Source organism: Mustela lutreola, chromosome 13 (genome assembly GCF_030435805.1).
Source record: "Mustela lutreola isolate mMusLut2 chromosome 13, mMusLut2.pri, whole genome shotgun sequence".
NCBI lineage: Eukaryota > Metazoa > Chordata > Mammalia > Carnivora > Mustelidae > Mustela > Mustela lutreola.
The window spans coordinates 54,579,682-54,601,130 of record NC_081302.1 but is presented as its reverse complement, the minus strand read 5'-3'; the positions used below and the strand labels follow the sequence as shown (position 1 = coordinate 54,601,130).

Genomic DNA, 21,449 nt, shown 5'->3' with positions numbered 1-21,449 from the left:
ATAAACAGCTATATTCCTCATAGGCTTTGGGTGTAGAGCTCAAGAGAGAGGGCATTATCTTTCTGTCGGGAGAGCCAACAAGTGGGACTTTCTACACTAACTTACATTTGTCCTTTTCATGGGCCTCTGACATTCACTTGCCAATTAGCTCTTAGAAGCCTCTATTGGAAATAAGGTGCTTCTAAGATTTTTGATGCAGGAATGCAGCTCAGAATTTTAAGTGTCCTCCTTAATATTCTGCATCACTAGCTAAGACTTACACAGCAAATATCCATGCCTATCAAAAAACAAAAACAAAAACAAAAATCCCTAAGGTAAAAGTGCATGCCTAGCATAATGTTTAGAGTTGTTGAATCACTGTGTTGTACACTTGAAACTAGTGTAATGTTGTGTGTCAACTAAACCTCAATTTAAAAAAGTGCATGCAAGAGGTTCATGGGAATAAAAGGGCCATTATGGAAGCAATGGAAGAACCAGTACAGGCCAGGTGAGATATGCCACGAACTTCAGTCCCTCAGGAAGGCTACCCTATAGCTCCCTGTAGTTCCATTATTGTTTTTCTTCTTTTAAGCCTACCTAATGATTCTTAACTTAGAACTGAAAAGCTCCATAGAGTATATGAGTCAGGACCAGGACATACAGAGTTCAAGAAACTTTATTCTTTATGAATGATTACAGAGAAAAGATAAACATCATCATCAATGAGGTGTTTTTTTTTTTCTTTTTCTTGTAATGGTATAGCATCTTCCTTCCAGATCAATGCCCGCACATCCCTTGTCAAGAAAGTCTGTAATTCCATCTTAGGCAACTCCTTTTAGGGGCATGAAAGAGTCATTGGCTGATTTAAATGAAGGAAGGAGGCTGAACATTTAGAATAAAGATAAAGAAAAGGCATTTTAAAAATTTTGACTTTTTGTGAACACTGGTGGCAGTGACTGACATTCCACGCACACAAAATCACTAGTGATGAAAATAACTATTAAATATAACTAATACCACACTATACCATTATATGTTGTTTTGAATCATTCTCATAATGAGTGATTATGATTTATTCTCATAAAATTTTATTCTCATAAAATTTAAAAAATTTAAAAATTTTTATTTATTTATTTTTTTACTTATGTGTCTCGTCTTCTGTGCTTGCTTAATTAAAACCAATGAGGCCATGGCAAAGGTAGAGTTGAGACCCATTCATTAAGGGCTATTTATTGTTCTGCTCAGAGTGTATCTTTAGTTGCCAGGGGAAGATGTATGCCTGAATTCTCTCACCTGGGTTAAGGTCAACTATAGCCCTGTAGAATGAACCCAGCTGTGGCAAGTTGATGAAGTCCAAGTTTTAAGAAGACACAAAGGGATTGAGTCAGGCAAGAACCAGAAGATTTGGGGCCAAGTTAAATGCTATTGCTTGATGGGAAAGAAGAGAGGAAGGAGGACATGGAAATGCACAGGCCAGTTGCTGCTGAGATGACAGGACTCTGGAAACCCTGCCTACTTAGTATTAACTTGGTGTTGGTTTGTGTGTTTTCAAAATCTGCAGTGGGTGGCTTCCATAGTTACCCAGTGTCTGGGGACCTGGCCGCCTCTGATGACTTTTGCACTTGCACTGTTCTTGAGATTTGTCTGAGAGGTTCTAATTCAAAGGAATTATTTGAATTTTATAATTTGTAATTATATATATATATTACATATATATATAATTTATATATAAATATAGTATTTATATATAATCTAAATATATTTCCATAGAAATATAGTAATTATATATAATTTAAATATATGTATATATCTAATATAGATGATATTCATATAAATAAATCATATGAATGTATAATATAAATAAATAAAATCTAGAATAAATGAATATATAAATAATAAATGATAAAATTTATTATAATATAAAATAAATTTATATATTTCATATAAATTATATAATTTATATGATAAATAAAATATAAACAAATAAAAATATGAATAGATTTTAAATATATTTAAGTATAATTTAAATATAGAATTTATAATAGAATTTATAATTCACATAGTTCAAGGAATTATTTCAAATTTACTTTGAAAGCTTCAAAAGTCATTTTACTCCACAGATTATGTGTGGAGTAGAAGGTGTGTTTACACTTAGTTCCATTGCTCTTAAACCCCCCAATTTATTCTTGCTGGTAGAATTTATGGGAGTGAGAAAGAGATTATTTCTAGGTATAGGGTATGTGTTAGAAGTTATTTTTTTTCATTCTCATACAAGGAATATGCACTTAGCACCCAGTAGATTTGGGGGTACATGGGTGAAGTACCTGTTTCAGAGCTTGTGCACAGTCTTAATTCCTGATGGATCCAGGCCCTGCACTTTGAGCCCTGGGTCGAACCACAGACCCAGGTAGGGCTGGCAGCGATGTTCTTGTCATGGTTGAAGGCTTCTGGGGGATGGATCTTTGATGAGCCACCCTAGCTGAGGCTCTCTTGGTTGAATCTCTAAGTACAGCAGCACAAGCCAAAGCTTCCTGTTGAGTAATATAGCCTAAGGGGAGAGAAATGAGAAGAAGTTCCAAGTCAACAGGCTAATAAAACAAATAAGCAAACAACCCTGCAAATATTTACGGATTCATAAAATTTTTTCTACTTTGCAGTGTAGTGACAGTTACATTTAGCACACCCAGATTGTATGATCTTTGAGGATGGGAAGTAGACTTTTCTTCTTTTGCATTTTTCATTCAGTAAGTTAATAAATACCTAGTCATTGATTAACATGACAAATCACTGGAGAGGTAGTTGGGCCTTGAGTAATCTGAGCCTGCATTGCATATCTTTGTTTTGAAAACTTTCTTCAAACCAGAAACAGAGGTATTCAATCTCTGTCAGGGCTTTTAAAGTGTAGCCTGCAGACCATCCACTACAGATTGATCAGGCTGAGACCACATTTAATAATGCTTTTTAAAATTTCAGATTTCTGGCTCTACCCCAAAGACTTTCCTAATCAGACATTCAGAGTTTGGCCTGTAATCTGCATGTTGATAACATTGGCAGGGAAATTTTATGTGCACTAAATACTGACTATCCTGGCTGTGGTTTCACGGGCCTCTGTGCAGTTTTACTCTATCAACAAAGCTAGTAGGTGATGCTTCTGCAGGAATTCAGGCTATCATGGGGAGCAGGCTGTATCCTGGCTCTGCCCTTTACTAGTCGCATGATCCTGGTCAAACGATTTTTTATCCATGCCTCAATTTTCTCTTCTGTAAAATGTTCATTATAAAGGCACCTACCATATAGAGGTGTCTTGAGTTTGAGGTAAGGCAATATATGCAAAGTGCTTAGAACTGTGCCAGGCACAAAGGGAGGCCTAATAACAGCCATCTATCTTCACTGCTCGTGTTCCTCAGTCATTGGCAAAAACCATGTCTTCCTTTGGTGCAAAGGCAGGCACAGCAATGTAAGGTAGATGTGTTAATGTGAAGTGAGCTGCTTATAAAAAGAAAGCTCTGCCAGGGTCAGAAGAGTGTAATAGAGGCCAGCTGGAGACTGAAAACATTTCTTGGAAGAAAAGGGACTTAACAACAATCACACCTCTGAAGGTTGTCTCTTAAAGTCTGTGGCGGTCTTTTGCAACCATTATTTCATTTGTACTTTGTAAAATCCCATGAGGTTAATAGAAGAGAGATGTCAGAGCATGGGGGTGAAAACATATGCTCTTTGCTGGCAGTGGCCCTGACATTGGCTAGGCATAGGTCTGGGAAAATGAGATGTTGTGTGTAGAGCTCCCAGCACAATATCTGGAACATGGTAAATGCTTAATAAGTGTAACTGTTATTGTCATGAGTAAAGCAAGCCTCTGAATTTGCATATCCAGCAAGGGGCTGAGCTGTGGTTTGAGCCTAGACCATCTGCCTAAGCCCATTGCCATTTCTACTAGATCAAGTTCCTATAAATCTCAGACAGTTGTTGACATTTTACGGCAATCTGTACTCTGATTTCGTGAAACCCTCTTAATTTACCCATAAAACCTTGTTTTCTATTGTCAGGGATAATCATTTTTAAACATGGCCTGCCAACCATGTTATAAAATAGCGTGCTGGCAGAGGCCATTCTACTTGAATTATTTATCAGGAAACGTGACTTCCGGCTGTAGCACACGAAGCCCTCCCAAGGGTGTCTGGTTTAGGTCGGGTAGTTAAAACTCACCAAGCAACTGCTGGTGCTGAAGGCTGTGAATATAGCGGTTCCGCAGGGCCTCCCACTGGGGTCTGGAATTGTAAATCCTCATGATGCTGAAGAAGTAGCGTTGCTGCCCTTGGGTCAGGTCCTATCAAAGCAGAACAGGTGATTTTGATGAGTTAGTGGAGGTCTATAGGACGAAGAGTATGATGGATTCAAAGCTAAAAATAAGATAGATATATATACATATATATATACACACACACATATATATGTTTAACAATTTTATATATATATATATATATATATATATATACATTTAGCAACCGGAAAACAACAATTGGGTCATGCCTTACCCTAATTTACTTAAGAACTTCCATTGGTCTGTGTGTTAGTGAAACTGGGTAAATAAAGATTCTAGGCAAGTAGGTCAAAGTATTGGGCTAAAAGGGATCTAAGAAATTCCAGCATTTTATACTTTTATTCCTCTATAATGATCCTTGTTGAGGAAGGTAGGCGGTGAGAATCTGCACATTGGCCAGGCCAGTGAATGGGGACAGGAGAACTTTCTATCAAGAGTTGTCCATAGGCAGGGGAGATAGCTGGATGAGCAGTTGGGTAACGTGATAAAGGTTCAACATTGTTATTTTAAAGGTGCTACAAAAACAGAAAAGGAAAACAAAATCTCCTGTAGCAGTCAAGGAAGACTTTGTCAATGAGGTGACCAAAACATCTGAGTCTTAAGAGTGACAAGGAACTAGAATACTGGTTCTCAAAGGGCATCGGCCTCATCTGGGAACATGTTAGAAATGCAAATTCTTAGGCCCCATCCTAGATCTACAGAATCCTAAACTCTGGGGAGTGGGGCCCAGCGGCCTGGGTTTTAACAAATTCTCTAGGTGATCCTGATACAAAGACAACAAAATTTGAAAACCACTGTGATAGAAGAAAAAAAAAGGCTGATTAATGGGACAAGGGAGAATGTAGTATGATTTTCACATGGGGCACAAAATGTCTGGATATATTAGGAAAGAGACTTTTTTTTTCCCCCTACTTCAAGCAGAATATAGAGTCTGAGTTGGGGAAGGCTGTAGAGGCAGGCAGGGGAAGATCATGGAAGCCTTACAGGCAATGTTTAGATGCAAATTTTAAAAATTATAATTAAAAAAGTGTTGAAAGATTACCTTTAATGTGAGGAACCATTGAAGGTCTTTATTTAAGTCAGTGGTTCTCAACTGGAGTGATTTTGACCACTAAGGACATTTGGCAATGTGGGAAGACATTTTCAGTTGTCATAAATGCTGAAATGGAAGATGGATGCTACTGGCAGTCGGCAGATAGAGACCAGGAGCTCAGCTGAACATCCCACAGTGCGCTTAACAACCTCCCAGTCCCTCACAACAAAGAATTATCCAACCTGAAATGCCATACTTGAAGCTGACAAGATCTGAGTTTTAGAAAGATCACGCTGGCCCGCCATGGAGAATGAGTTTATGGGAAGACAGGCCATTGGTAGGAGAGCATTTAGAAGGCTGCCATGCAGTGCAAAGGAGGAACAAGAAGGACCACAATTACTGTTATCTATCTAATCTGTTATCAGTGCTTACAATGATACTGGCCTCAGTATTCTAGAAAAACCAAGGTGACTTAAGTTCACCCTAGGCCAAAAAATTCAAAACAGTGATAGAAGTTTCAAAAGTAGTTGATAACCATTGTAAAGGAAACTAAATTTAAGTTAATTATATGTAACAGTAAAGTGGCTTTTATCTGTTAGTAATTTTGTGTGGAGTTGAAACCTGTGAGTCAGATTTTTTTTTTTTTTTTTAATGTCTAGAGACCTTAAGCTTGGTATCAAAAATATATCCAGAGTGAAAGTAGGAAAGCCACATACTTCACAATTTGAGGCATCATTTGAACTTTACAGTTTCTGAATTAGAAGTTTTAAAAGAAAATCTTTGAAGAAGATAATTGATTCTTAATTAAGCCTTTTCAAATGATGGAGAACAATATAATATGAAAATAGCAAGTCAGTTTCAAAAGCAAAGCTCCAAAGGGCAATGAGAGTTTCCATTAAATAAGATAAAATCTTTAAAGTTATGGTTTTATTTTACAGAGAAAAAAAGCAGTCTGTGGCTTTTTCTTAGCAGAGATCTAAACTTCTTAAATAATAGTCCTAATATTCTTACCCTGTTGTTTATCCTTCCTTGAGGGGATAGAAGAGAACTGAAAGTTTTGCAAAAAGTATTAATGAGAATTACTTTAAATAACTGTGACTGAAAGGAGCTACCATAGCTCTCTAGCAGGGAGCCACAGTGTGGTCAATTCTGAGCATCAGCAATGAAGATGAGACCATCTACAGAGCTCCTGAAGTGTGGTGGGTATAGGACCGGACCATCCAATTGCTCATTCATTCACCATGCCTGCCATCAGCATGCACTGAGTGCCTGTGTTGGGCCCGATGTTACCTAAAGCTGGATAAACAGAGACAGGAGAAAAAGACCTCAAGCCTTGAGGGAAAGACGTGCAAGTTCCCTCCATTAACCAATGACCCACTATACCTTCATTAAGGAAGCGTTGTGGGTGTACGCAGCGGAAGGGACCCGAATGCAAGGAATCCGTGGAACATTCCAAAGTTTTTGTTGTCTTTTCTGTTTTTCTCCCATTCTTTATCCTATACCTCCAAGGAACAATAAAGCATAGCATGAAATTTCATTTTGTTCATCCTGTTTTGGGAATGGACCTAAATAAATAAGTAAGCAAGCAAGTAAAGTAAGTAAGCAAGTAAATAAATAAATACATAAATAAATGTTATTTATGTCAAGGGATAAAAAGTTTTCTCACATGTTTCTAAGTAATTGGATCTCAGCAGACTGCTTGGTTCTGCAGTTTGCCCTATTCTCACCCCCTGTTGATGGAAAGAATAATTGAGAGTTCTTTGTCTTTCTGCTTTATCTTTGGTTTTGCAACAGGTGGACTATAGAACCACATCAGGTCACAAGTTATTTCTTGATCATTTTAAATAATAGTTATTATGTTATCTGATTACAAAAGTAATATATGTCATTTTTGAAAATTTGGAAAAAAATCTAAAAATTGGAGAAGAAAATATGATTATCCATAATCTAACTGTCCATAACGATTGGTGACACTTGATTGATTTTCTTTTACTCTTTTTTTTTTTTTCTGTGTACATTTTGTGTGATTTTCGAAAAGAGAGACCATACTCTATATGTTGTGCCCTTTCCCAGCTCATGGAATATCCCTTAAAAAATACAATTTTTGGTGACAGTCTAGTATTCCTTTACATTATTCTCCATGTCTTGCACATTTCAATTCGTAATTTTACAACAGTGTACTATAAAAGAAACTGTTAAACTTAGCTGTATTTCTTGCCACTTGTCTGAGAAAATGAAGGAGCCACAGCTGGTATGAGTAAGTCTTTTTTCCTTACTATATAGTGTAGGGTTTGGAATCTGAGATGTTTATAATAATAAAAAAACATAATCAAGGGATAGACTACGGTTGCCAAGGCATAAAGTGAGAATTCCAAACGTTTTCCCCTCTGCTCACACCTTTGTCCTTGACAAACCTACCCCATTGGGTTGTTTGATTAACTGAGATCATGGCTCTCGAAAACTCTCACTTTATGTGTGAGCTCCTTCTCTCCCTCTCCTCTCCATTTATATGCTCATGCACCTGCACACACAAGAGCACCCACATGCACACACTGTAGACACATTTTAACATGGGAGGAATCTCTGCTTCTGAGTTCACAAAGCAAAGGCTCAGATCTTCCAGAAGAGAAATTTATTAGGAAAACATCAGTCAACATCTCTTTGTGTCCTGCTTCCATGATAAAACTTATAAATTAAACTATAAATGTTTTATTTACTACTGCTTTCCCTCAATGTGCACTTCAGAAACTATACCAACGAAGATATACTCTTTTAATATTCTCTGTGATAGAAGCCAGCACTCTATCCTGTACTCAGATCATCTCAGTATCCCTCCTCCCATTTTCCAGATCTGTAGAGCAGAGCATAAATATACTTCAAAGCTAGAAAGATTTCTTCTTTCCTCAAATAGCATAAGGAAATGACTGACGATCTTTCTTGTGCAACAACTCATGGATGCTTTTCTTGGGCTATTGCTCAGGCAATCCATCTTAACCTGCTTGAGTGGACTATACCTGGTAAAGTTTGATTAAAGTGCATGGAGAATTCAAGGAGGACAAATCAAACAAATATCTTTTGTCTAAAACAAAAAGGAGAAATCTGCTTAAAGGACTTACCCTGTATTGTGATCTCCCCCCTTTTAAAAGCTGGTACTGGTGGTCAGTGTTGTTTCCTTGCAAGGTCTCTTTCTTCATGTGAAGGTGGCAGTAGGAACTCAGTCTGTTGATAAGCTGATATCCAAGCAACGTCACGCGGCGACACAAGGCACTGCAGGAATTTGGCTGCATGCCTCTCCCTGCTTCTGGGCAACATGCAACTGCACAGTTTATCTTTTTTCTTCCAAATTTTGTGTCTCTTTAAGTGCCAGCTTCTAAGTCTACCGTATCGACATTATATACAGATATGAGAAAAGAAAGTCCTTGGAGACGGAGAGGCTGAATATTAAAGGTCAAGAAATCCACCAGGGCAATGGGCCATTACGTGAGTATTTCCCACATTTGAAGTCAGTACCATCCACCTGCATTGCTCAGAATGGTGAAGGAACAGTTTCTAAATGTAGAGGTATGGATATGAATTTTATTGTGGTAACCTATGGAATTGTCCCATTGCCCAAGATAATAGTCCTTTCTTAAGTTTTGGAGGAGTAAGATATTCCCATTTTTGATCTTGGATGGAAGCTGCTGTGTCTGATGTTAATGAACCTGTGGCACAGGGATCTTGCCCCTACTGATGTCATCAGCATAAGCCTCACATTTTAAACTGACTCATGAAAGCAATAGTTACCCCTTCCTCTGGGCTCGCTTTATTACCACAGAATTCCTTTTTTCCATGAAAACCCTCCTTCTGAATGCCAGATTATCTGTAAAAATGAAGACTTCTTAGGAAAAATGGAAGACGAAATACCAAAAGAAAACCACAAATTCAAAAATCTTAGGCATTTAAAGGGAAGAAAAAACCAGGGCGATGAGAGTGATGAATTGTGTAGCTTAAGGAAGGAAGAAGGGACTTATCAGACACAGGAAGTTTGCTTTTCTTTTTTTCAATAATTTAAATACAGACCTTCTGGGGAATAAACATGGCAGAAACAAGAGTCTGTAAAACCCTGTGAATACCACAGAGCTCTCACTGGATCTGAGAGTTTGGCGATTCTCTACTGAGAGATAAAGAACAGTTGCCTGCAGGGCTGACGTCATCAATTGAGTCTTCCTTGAATGTTTTCCCAGCATATGATGAAATGGCTTCCAGGGCACACCACATCTGCTGACTGCTATACACATGGGCTGATTCATAGCAGCGGGCATCAGTCCCTGCATCACCAGGAAAATAGACCCAGATTCTAGTGTTCGACGAAGAGGGAATTTAATGGAAGAAATCTGTAATGGAAGTGTTGGAGTGAGCCAGAGGACCAAAGCAAGAAAGGTCAACTTGCACAAAGATTGGCAATTACCCTCAACTGCTGTCAGACCTGGAGCTGGAGGAAACAGGGAAAACAATTTTACCCAGAGGGGCACCTGGGTGGCTCAGTGGGTTAAGCCTCTGCCTTCAGTTCAGGTCATGATCTCAGGGTCCTGGGATCGAGCCCCACATCGAGCTCTCTGCTCAGTGGGGAGCCTGCTCCCCCTCCCCCGCCTGCTTCTCTGCCTACTTGTGATCTTTCTTTCTCTGTCAAATAAATAAATAAAATCTTCAAAAAAACAAACAAAACAAAATAAAAACCAATTTTACCCAGAGTCCATAAACTCTCTGTCATTGCGGCTACTTCTGTTGGGACCCAGCCTGAGTAGCACCTTCAGGACCCGACACTCATCCAGCGCCCCAGCTTCTAGGTTCTGTCCCAAATGCCAGTGTTACATCACTGTCCCCGCTGCTGCTGTCCTTGATGTCATTGCTGATGCTGCCACTACCATCACTGTCCCCGCTGCTGCTGTCCTTGATGTCATTGCTGATGCTGCCACTACCACCAATGTAAGCAGAAACTGTAAAAGTGACTTCCCCCCATCGCCGCCAGCTCTTCATCTTCTGTCTCCCATTGGATTCTGGTTGGTGAGGGATTCTACAAAATGTATTTTGTAGTCTTTCCACTAGTTTGGTAAAGAGAAGGGTTTAGAAGGGCAAGTACAAAGCTGAGAGATATTGAACACTATCTGAACATGTGGAGGTACCATCAGCAAAAATCTAAGAGACACCTCTTTTCTCTGATGCCAGGTGGGAGGCTGAAGTACTTAGATATACAGTCAGTGTTTGCCTATTACCACTAAAGTTTGGGGTTTTTAAAGAAAAAAAAAACAGGATAATTAACTAGCTCTGTAGTTAGTGTCAAGGAGTTTTTGGTCAATAACTTAGCATTTAAGAATAATGAAACCAGGGCGCCTGGGTGGCTCAGCTGGTTGAGCGACTGCCTTTGGCTCAGGTCATGATCCCGGAGTTCCAGAATCGAGTCCTGCATCGGGCTCCCAGCTCCTTGGCAAGTCTGCTTCTCCTTCTGACCTTCTCCTCTCTCATGCTCTCTCTCACTCATTCTCTCAAATAAATAAATAAAATCTTAAAAAAAAAAAGAATGATGAACCATGTATATTGTCAGTTTTGATCAAAGAAATTATTTTTCCAAAGACTAACTCGACTTTCAAAAGGAAACTGACTACAAAAAAAAAAAAAAAAAAAAAAAAAAGAAAGAAAAAAGAAAAGAAAAGAAACAACCAAAAGGAGTATAATATTGACTATTGGTAGAAAAGATAAATGCTATTTCACAGCTGAAACATCGGTACGGTAGTGGGACACAATGATTAACACAGTGGTGTGTCTATATAACAATGCTTGAAAATTGGGTAATAACACATTTTCATAGCACAGCAGGGTAAATGTGATCTTATGGGCATTACCAAGTGAGGGCAAGGGACCCATGACAGGGATCCAAGATGAGGTTAAACCCTAATTCAAAGAATCTGGTCTGCTAGACCAAGAGGCAGAGCATAATTATATTGCACCAAGATAAATACTTCCCTGGAAAACCATGAGCCCCAAAGGAAAGGAAATTACCTGCTCATATCTTTCTACTCTTGCTCCTTCCCCAGGATTTTCTTTAGCTGCAGATCTCCATGGAGATGGCTCTGCTAGGCGCAGATATCCTTCCTATGCTATCCCAAGCCCTCAGAGGGCCTCAGAGCACCATAATGAAATGAAGGAACTGTCCCTTCCCCACTCTGAGCTCCTGTTTATCACCTGGACTTTTGGATGTCTCCACTCAAAGAGTCTCACACAGACTTTTTTAGATTGTCTTTCTCATAGGACTGCCTACTCCATTGGGTTCAGTCTTGTTTGGTGGGGGTTGGGATAGGTGTCAGTTATTCCTCTACTCTCTTGCTTTATTTCTCTGATCTCTTCACATAAAACCCCCACTTCTCCAAGACCACAAATGCAAGCTTTCACTCATACCAACACCTTAGGAGTCACTGGTCTCAAAACAAGAAAACATGAGTCCCAGTTTGAACTCTTAAGAGCCACTTTCAGTGAGTAAAAACTATTTTGAATGCTTAAATGCAGTGATTAGCAGGAAAGCAGAATCTGGATATTTTCATCTCTATGCTAAGGGCCTTGGGAAAATAGATTCGAGAAGTGCTGAAAAAAGTCTAAAATGGAATATAACTCAAGAACAAAACTGTCTATGGATTTAATTTTGATTCTATAATCCCAAGTAAATGCTGTGGAAGAAAGAGGTATAATGTCAAAAGGAAATAGAATAGGTGCACTAGGAGTTTGTAGACAATTCTAGATTCAAGACCATGATTTTTTTTTTTAATTGTAAGAATTTATAAGGAAGTCTTTCTCATTAGGACGTGCAATGGTCCTTTAAAAACAGATTTTTATGGCATAGTTATTAAGCAGTAGAGCCAGGACTCAAACCCGTGGTTATCCGAGGTCTGTGGTTTCTGCCCTTGGCCTCTGGAAATAAAAGAGAATTTGAGCAATACACACATTGCTATAATAAGAAACTATCCCTCCTATCAAGCTGTTTCCTACAGACAAAACTCATGCATCTTGATTCTTTCTCTCCTTGCGTGTGTTCTGTTCCCATTTACGATATTGCTTTGTTGAGTAAGGGGAGGCTTCAGTTTCACAGAGACTTGTGGTCATAATATTGGATCAGGATAGTCATTATCAAGTCATCGACCTTCTCATAGGTGTCCAGGGGAGGCTTCACACAAATAGGCATCCAGGAGGCCAGTCCCATCAGTCCTCAAACCTGCCTGGGCATTTCTGCAGTCACAGTGGAGATGGGTGTAAAATTCAGCTCTTTGCCCACAAACACACTTTCCAGGTGTATTCTAGTTTTCTAAAAAGTGGATTGAGTAAAAATGCCTCTACCACTCAACAGTAGATGGGCAAAGCAACTGTATAAATGTTTAAAAGATCAGTCCTGACAGCTTTGTTTTCAGACAATATCATTTCCCTTCTTTTGGTGGTTGTTGTTAATAGGGAGAGGCCTCTGGGACTTCTAGATGTTGAGACCTGGTATTTCTACATCTGACAAGGTGCCTTAAGCAGTCCTCATGGAGAGATAGGTGCAATATAAAGCTTGGTAAAAACTTATGCTAAAGTGTGCTAATTAATGAGTCCATGACAATCTGGATAGGTTTTGGTGGCATGCTCTGATCTATTCCACAGTTTTACCAGCTTAATAAGTTTTCAGATGATGAAGATATAGTTTCCAGAGGACAGAGATGTAGATGGGATGGAAAACAGAGAAGATGGCAAATGGAAAAAAGATCTCACAACAAGCTAAAGTGATGGACTGCATCTAATAGGATGAAATGTAGTAATAATGAAGCAATATTCTGTATCAGGGCTTTATTTCGAGCCAGACAAATGCAGAAAGAAAATGTGGTGCTTAGTAGCAGCTCAGGCATAGGGAAAGAAAATGCAGCATGAGTCAATGAGGCTGCCAGAGGGATTTGTGAGTGTGTAGGCTGCATCAACAGAAGTATTATTTCTAAAACAAGGGAGGGGCTGGGACTGCCATGATGTGCTTTGTGCTACAGTATGTTGTGTGTACACAAAGGACATAGGAAAACTGGGCTATGTGGTGAAAATAGAGGTGCTTAGTCATAGGATGAACTGACATGTGCCTAAGAGCCATTGAATCTGGGAAAGACCCATGGCAGAAGGGAGTGGGATGGGTGAAACAGTACTTCACAAAATATTTGAGGAGCTCATACATTTGAGATTAGACTTACTCTGTATATTCCCAAAGAGAAGAAATTAAGATCCATAAGTAGAAGCCACCAGAATACAAATTTCTGATGAAAAGAACCACTTCAGGAAAGAAGGCGCTCCCCATTCCAGATGTCTTAAAAACAGATTGTCTTGATGATCCTACAGGAAAGGGCGTTTACACCTGGTATTGGATCACTTGCACTATAATTCTCTAATTCCAAAGGCTGTTTATGAGCCAGAATGTCCCATCTCCCCAGCCCCCACATCGTACTATCCTGCCCTTTCCTGATACTGTCTGTCCTCCATGAGCTTCAGCATTCTGTGCTTTGAAGTGACAACACTGGCCAGTGCTTCTGTAACTGTGGCTCACTACACACCTTTCTAGGCACCTAACCTAACTCAGTTAAGCCTTGTAACAATACTATTAGCATGCACTATGATGAGCTCCATTTTGTGTACGAAGAGACAGAGGTGAAGAAGGGTTCCATAACCTTCCCATGTTTCCACAGCCAAGAAGTGGAAGAACGGTCACCTGAGCTCAGGTATCTCTCTGGCACCTGGGCTTGAGTGGCAGCCCCCTAGCTCTGAAATGAGGAATTTGTGGACAGGGTGTGTCTCACCTCTTCTTCCCTTTTGCATGGGAATCTCACTTATCTATTTCTTAGGTCCAGATGTGCTAAGGAGACAGGGAGAGGCATGAGAGCCCTTGGGAGGTGGCCAAATCGAAGTTTCAAGAAGTAACTTTTGCTACACATGGGGCATTTGAACCTGGGGAGAAGGTGCATGCTGAAAGGAAAGGGAGGTTCTCTGAAAGGAATAAAGCTCTGTGCCCATCTGTGTGGTTATGGGGGGGAACACAGTTACCTGGGGCATGTCCTAAATGCTTGGGTGTCCAGTGAGGAGCAATCGGACAATGCTGACTGAATAAACCAGTGAAATCACAAATAATGACAATATGTGACATCTGGTCACAAACCAGAAATAATTCTGGGCGTTGTCAAATACATTAGCTTAGGTCATACGCACTAGAATTCTTCAGTAGTTGTAGGGTTCAGTATCAACATGTATCACTTAGGATATATTCCGCTGCAGATAACAGAGATGCCAAACAAATCCTGGTTTAAACCAATAGAATTTACGCTTGTCACTTTACAAGAAATGGAGAAGATGGTTGATGGGATGGGTTTGTGATTCTGGGCCAGGGTCTGTGATTCTCTTCAGGCTTTCTCTGAATGGTCAGAAGCTGACTAGTTCAATCAAAGTCAAGATGTGGTGCTGAGCATAGGGTTCATCTTCATTGCTTTTTTCTTATCACAGAGGAAAACAATTTTCCAGACACTTCCCACCCAATTTTATCTCATGTCTCATAAGCAGAGGTGGCCCTGCTTTAGGCTGCAAGTTAACATGGTGGCTGGACAATTGCCCTTTGTGTCTCTCTCCTTCTTGGAGAACTGGGCTACCCAGGGTGTATCTCCTCCATTCGGAAGCTCCCTAAGGGGCAAACTTTGGCTTGGAATTGATACACTCTAATTCTGCTGCATTCCAGTCCACAAAGTCAGTGGTGCAGGAAGGGATACTCTTCTCAAGGAGGTCCTGGGAAGGAGTGAGTGTTTACTTAAAGGTAATATGATCTTCCATGAAAGGACTAGATTTAGGCCAACTCCTAGGTTGGGGGGTGGGCTGACTTTCCCAGAAGCTAAAAGATATTTATCCAATCTTAAATGTGGAAGGCTGCTATCCAGGAAGAAAGTTGTAAGTGGCTTTTAAGTAGGTAAGGAACAGACAGGATCAATAGTGTCTGCCTTGATCCAGAAGGAATTTTTGTACTTCTATCCACATCTTAAACTATTAGGCATTAAGATGTAGTGTGTCTAAGTAGATAATTTTTTTCTGCTTCATACCTCCAGAGATAGGAAAGAAGATGAGGAAGGGAACTACCATTTATTTTGTGTCTAATAAATGCCAGAAACTGTGCTAGGAACTTCAAGATAGACTATTTTATTTATTTCTCTAATGCTTTAAGATAAATATTATTATTATACTTTCATGGAGATAAAAATTGAGGCTTTGAGAAGTAACTTGACAATTTATATTATCATACAAGGGGGAACCAAGATTTATGCCCAGGTTTCCCTGGCACTGTGGCTTGCTTCTTTCTATTATACTATGTTGCCTTTACTACGTTTTGTTCAATTTATTTAAGACCTATTTCTAGAACATTCTATATGGCATCTCCTAGAAGAAACTTAATTATCCTCAAAAGGATAGTTCTTCATGTGTGTGAAATCAATAATTCTGTGTAAGTCATTGCCTCCAGGTTAAAAATAGTCAGGTTTTTAAAAAACAATTCCTTTTATTATATGTATAAACTCCTAATAGGCCCATTTTTCAGAAGGCTCCCAGGTAGTCAGATGTAGAAGAACTCTTATCCAAAATGATCTGGACCAATAGCCGGCTGATTGCTCTTGCCATCAGTCTGTGTAATATTTAAAGCATGCAATTCCAATAACAAGAGTAATAACATAAACAGGTTTGGGAATATACCCATACTGGTAAGTGTACAGTACAACTGGAAGTACCATTAGGAAATCAGAGGATTCCACAAAAATAACTCTAACGAAATAATGAGAGATCTTCTACACAAATTGGTTCCTGGTATCTCTGTTCGTGACCGAAGGAAAATTCCTTGCAGCCCAAATTGCGGTTGTAGTACACTGATAGCCACTTTGTGGTCAAATTCCCCATCAGGCTTGTTGCTTGTTTCCCTTCTTTCCTGCTTTTGCTGGGTCTTCTGCATTTGTATCTTTTGTTTTGATCCTTTAACCCATTATCAGTGTAATATGCAGTATGAACCCCAGAGAAGAGAAACTTAATGCAACACAGTCTTTTTTCTCTCTCCCAAGTAATAGGAAATGGCTTTCCATCTTGGCATTTGGATCTAGTGGTCCAGTTCTAAACAGCTCACCTGGTAAAGTTAACCTAGAAATCTTGTGATGTCTCATCTTATAGTTTCTTCTCCTTCTTTCCAGTATACTGATCTGTAATCCTGGGCACAGTCATCACAACGCTAGCCTGCCACGCCTAATACTAGAGAATGGTCTTTGTGGGCATCAGCTGCAGCCCTTTCAAAACCCCACAGGTAATATTGTCACCTGTGGTTTGGCTGTTTGTTCACAGTTATAAGCTGGGCTTCCTGGTTATTTGGAGATCATCTTAGAGATAATAAAGCCGAGAGGTTAAAATCTCAGATGATTTATCAGAAAAATCTGAGTTTTGCAGAATGATTCTATAATATTCTGCCTCCATAATTTTGGACAGATTTCTTGGTCTTTCAAAGTTTTAGCTTCCTCATCTGTAGGAAAAGTTATTTCATTCGTTCCCATTTACTAGGTTTGTTCTGAACATTAGTCAGACAATATTGCTTGTGATAGAGCAAGCTCTGGACCCATGGGAAACTCACATAGTGCTTCTGGGTCAGAGTCTGAGAACTTTACATATATTGTCTTGTTTAATCCTCACATATACCCTGTGAGCTAAGTACTCTGAGTCTTATATGATAGATGAGAAACCTGGGCCACAAAGAGTTTTAACGGCTCGGGTAGCTTTATAGCTGTTAAGTGAAAGTCCCAGGATTTAAACCCAGGTGGCTGGTTCCAGAGTGGGCCCTGCTGATCACTCTGCTTTGCTTGTCTCTGTGTTGGTAGCTCTTACTATCAACGTTACTGCCCATACCTGCATCATCTTGATGGAGGAATGGAGAAAGACCGAGGCTCCCTTTTTTGCAGGAGATCATCTTTCCTACTTTCTTTTACCACCAACTCATGATCCTCTTTTATCCTTCCTGTATGGAAAAGAAATATATAGCCTCTCCCATCTGCTTTGCCACTTGTGCCCAGCAACATTCCTCCCTGCCTCACTAGGACACCTGATAAGGCATGAACTCAGAAGTTTCTAGGTCATGGCTAATTAGAGCCAGTCTCCATGTACTTTAGAAATTTCTCCTATAGGGGCACCTGGGTGGCTCAGTGGGTTAGGTCTCTGCCTTCGGCTCAAGTCATGATCTCAGGGTCCTGGCATCGAGCCCTGCATTGGGCTCTCTGGGCAGGGAGCCTGTTCCCCCTGCCCTCTGCCTGCTTGTGATCTCTGTCAAATAAATAAATAAAATCTTGAATCTTAAAAAAAAAAAAAAAGAAAGGAAAGAAACTTCTCCTATAATTCTTACTGGGTGCTTAGGAGCTACTGTGCTCTGTCAATGGCCTCCTAAAACATTTCCCTTGAACTAGACAGCATGTAAATGACCAGAGCAGACTCAGAGGGGCCTAATTACTTCCTATGATCTAGATATTGTACCCCTTTTTAAACTTCCCTAGAGAGTGTTGATTCCCTTAGAATCCATATCTGGATTAGCATGTGGAATCCTAAATTTATAATCAAGTAAACGATCCAAGAGAATTTTCCAAGGATGGTCATCCTCTTCCTAATGATAAAATTGTACGAAGCTCTAAATTTTATCTCCATAATTTTATGCTTACATTCAATCCTGTCAAAGTAATTTTTTATTAGGCATTATGTTACTTTCTATAGTAGTACTTCCAAATGTTTGTATAACCAGAAAATGGTATATTTGTGATATTGGTTCTTAGCAAAATCTGGACTTTATGGCAAACACCTAATTTATGAACATTTATAAATTAGACAGCTATCACTCAGGACCAGGTCGTATTGTGCTAACCTCATTTCCTCTTGGTTAGGGTCATTTTTAGTTAGAGCAAAGCCCTACACAAATTGTGTTGTGATTTCCACAAAGTACTTTACAGAATCTCTGATTAAGGTGCTGGGAATAAGAAGGTGAGCTATGATCTTTGGGATGATACATGTTAGGGGAATTCATAGTTCAATGGGCTACTGAATCCAAGAATCTAAAAAATACTTATGAATGATTTTAGGTCAACCTAGATTGACATCTCTGTAAGAGCACATATCAACTTAGCACTGGGCCTTGTTACTTCTTCAACTTTTGTATCAAAAACTCACACCATACTCTGCTTGATGCTATGTGGTCCATTATTATTTCCATTTGAAAATTAGGATACTTTGGGGGTACTTGGAAGTCTCAGTCATTAAGCATCTACCTTCAGCTCAGGTCATGATCTCAGGGTTCTGGGATCAAGCCCCACATCAGGCTCTCTGCTCAGCAGGAAGCCTGCTTCTCCTCTCCCACTCCCTTGTTTGTGTTCCCTCTCTTGCTGTCTCTCTCTGTCAAATAAAAAAATCTTAAGGAAAAAAAAAAAGAAAATTAGGATACTTTTAAAACTTCTGCATTTTCTGTTGTTCAAGAGCACCTATGGTGTTTCTGAAATTGATCAGAAGTACTTTTAGCACCCGAAGCATCAGTCTGCTGGGTCTGGAGGCGTGAGCATATACAAAGTACGTACTCTGAATTGCAATTCCCTCTTTATATCATTGGCTCAGTTCCACCATGCAGGTTTTAATTTTATTTTCCTTATTGAGCAATACAGAAGCAAAATAGGGGTGGAGTAATTTTGCTCCCTGTCTTCTGTTGACTTGTCCTCAACATTCCGTAACCCTTGGTGTGCTTATCTGGTTCTTATTCCTGCCTCTTATTGTTTAAAAAATCACTTTCTGTTGTTCTGACATTGTTTTCAAATTTTAGCTCATCCTGAAAGTTTGCCTGTCTGATCCCATTGTTAAAGGTCTGGGACATTTATGGGATAGATTTATGAAGCACACATTCTGATGGAGGAAGAAAGACAATAAACATCAGAAAGAGATGAAGTATGTCAGGGACTATAAGGTAAGCATGGTGGAAAAAATATACTGGAGAGCAGAGATTTGGAGTTCTGGGTCAGGGGGTGAGTTTTAATTTAATTTAATTTAAATTTTTTTTAAAGATTTTATTTATTTATTTGACAGAGATCATAAGTAGGCAGAGAGGCAGGCAGAGAGAGAGGAGGAAGCAGGCTACCCGCCGAGCAGAGAGCCCGATGCGGGGCTCTATCCCAGGACCCTGGGATCATGACCCTAGCCGAAGGCAGAGGCTTTAACCCACTGAGCCACCCAGGTGCCCCATGAGTTTTAATTTTAAACAGGGTGGCTGAGGTGGCTCAGTGAGCCAACATTCTTTGAGCAAAGACTTCAAGGAGATGAGCAGAAGGTTAGGCTTTTGTGATTAAAATGAATTGCATGCTTCTTCCTCCCCTGCTTATACATAGACTCATGTGCTCTGAATCACTTGTAGAAAAGGAACATTACATATATTACCTCTCTGGTTTTCCATTAACACCATCCCCCACCTTCTCTCACCTTCTTTGGGACTAAGGAACTAAGATATACAGACCAACGCTATATCCGGTTCTTAATTTCAGCTGTGAACTAATCTTTTCTTGGCATATAGTAGGCACTTAGCAAATGTTTGTTAAACAAATGAATAAAGAGCAAATGCCACTAGCTTATAGGAGGTGGCAAATTATAGAAGGTGGCAAATGAGAGCAGAAACCTCTTAGGCATATATTCCCTTGAATGGGATCCTTTGAAGATGCAAGACCTGAAGGCAGACCAGAGGAAGAGCAGGTGGCGGTTCTGTAGTTTGGGGCTTTAACCCTCTCTTTGTAGCTCCTTGAGGAATACCTTTAGTGAGGTGGGTGTAGAAGCTCACTCCATGAGCTACCCCTCAACTTGGAAACTGTACACTCAGACATTGATTTTGTGAGAATAGGAAGTGGAAAAATCACCCAGGAGGTATTTTTCCATTTAGTTTTTAAACTTCTGAGTGAGCTTTGCTGCTCTCCACCACAAAACAAACATTAAGCAGTTTTTCCCAGGGTCCCACATCTTGGGCGGGCTGAACGCAGAAGGCCCTTGCCAAAAATCCCTGCATGGAGTGTGCTGTTTGTAAGGAAAGAAAACAGAAATTCACAAACCATGGAGTTCTGACACACCATATAGGAAAACTTTCTGGGATGTATTTTCTCCTTTGGCTTGAAATAGCAAACTGGAAAGTGAATGCATTCTATATTCTGTAAAGATAGATAATGAGCAAAAGAAATTTAAAATATGGGTAACCATTGAACTTTTTATCCTAACTGGGACAATTTTGAGAGTGGAAGTGTCTCTGTTAATCATCACATTGGAGAAACAGGCATAAGCCAACATTTGACTTTCTTAGGCAAACCAGAATATGTGGTGACCCTAAGTAGAGGAAAAGTACTATGAAAAAAAGTATACAGCGAAGGACTGATAAAATGTAATATTTTTTCCATTGTTGCTCATTTTACCTTTGACACTGCCATCCCTATCATAGAGTCACCAAATCTTGGAATTTTTAGGCTCAAATTGTACTTACAGATTGTATGGCCTTCTACTCAAAAGATGGTCCATGGCTAGCAACATTGGTATCATTTAGAAGAAATGCAGAATCTCAGGCCCTACACCAGACTTATTGAATCAGAATCTGTGTTATAACAATATCCTCAGGAGATTTGTATGAGTATTCAAGTTTGAGAAGCACTGATTAAAGCCACTTAACAAATACAGAAACTGAGGCTCAGGGAGGTGCAAGGACTCATCTAAGTCTCTTAGCTCCTAAATTCATCATCTCATATATCCTATAGCTAGTTTTCCTTCCATAGGCAATGGTTCTCTCCTATCTCTCCATACCTTAAAAAGCCTGAAGCTGGCAGAACAGACCTGAATTCTAGTCCTAGTGTCACCTCAGGGTCAGCAAAGTCACTGCATCCAGTCCCCTCATCAGTAAGATGAGGAAATTTGACTATCTTGTCCACTAAGTTTCCCTTGAAGTTCAAAAGTTCTATACTTTGGGGCATCTGGGTGGCTCAGTGGGTTAAAGCCTCTGCCTTCAGTTCAGGTCATGATCCCAGGGTCCTG

General features: G+C 39.7%; 1 protein-coding gene across 1 annotated transcript; it reads right to left on the bottom strand.

Annotated features, from left to right (window-relative positions):
* Positions 1-637: 637 nt before the first annotated feature.
* FAM216B (family with sequence similarity 216 member B) lies at positions 638-8,572 on the bottom strand. Its single transcript, XM_059144557.1, has 5 exons — positions 8,450-8,572; positions 6,717-6,835; positions 4,186-4,306; positions 2,304-2,527; positions 638-861 (listed from the first exon to the last, which is right to left on the bottom strand). The coding sequence occupies exons 2-4, from the start codon at positions 6,819-6,821 to the stop codon at positions 2,328-2,330; spliced, it is 426 nt and encodes a 141-aa protein (XP_059000540.1). The 5' UTR covers positions 6,822-6,835; positions 8,450-8,572; the 3' UTR covers positions 638-861; positions 2,304-2,327.
* Between the last annotated feature and the right edge of the window lie 12,877 nt (positions 8,573-21,449).

Bases quoted from the DNA above. Each gene is read 5' to 3' on its own strand.
- FAM216B (XM_059144557.1), bottom strand. From the start codon at position 6,821: ATGGGAGAAAAACAGAAAAGACAACAAAAACTTTGGAATGTTCCACGG. The intron at 4,307-6,716 runs GTATAGTGGGTC...CTGCTTTGATAG, and splicing joins ACAACGCTTCCTTAATGAAG to GACCTGACCCAAGGGCAGCA. The intron at 2,528-4,185 runs GTGAGTTTTAAC...CTCTCCCCTTAG, and splicing joins TCAGCACCAGCAGTTGCTTG to GCTATATTACTCAACAGGAA.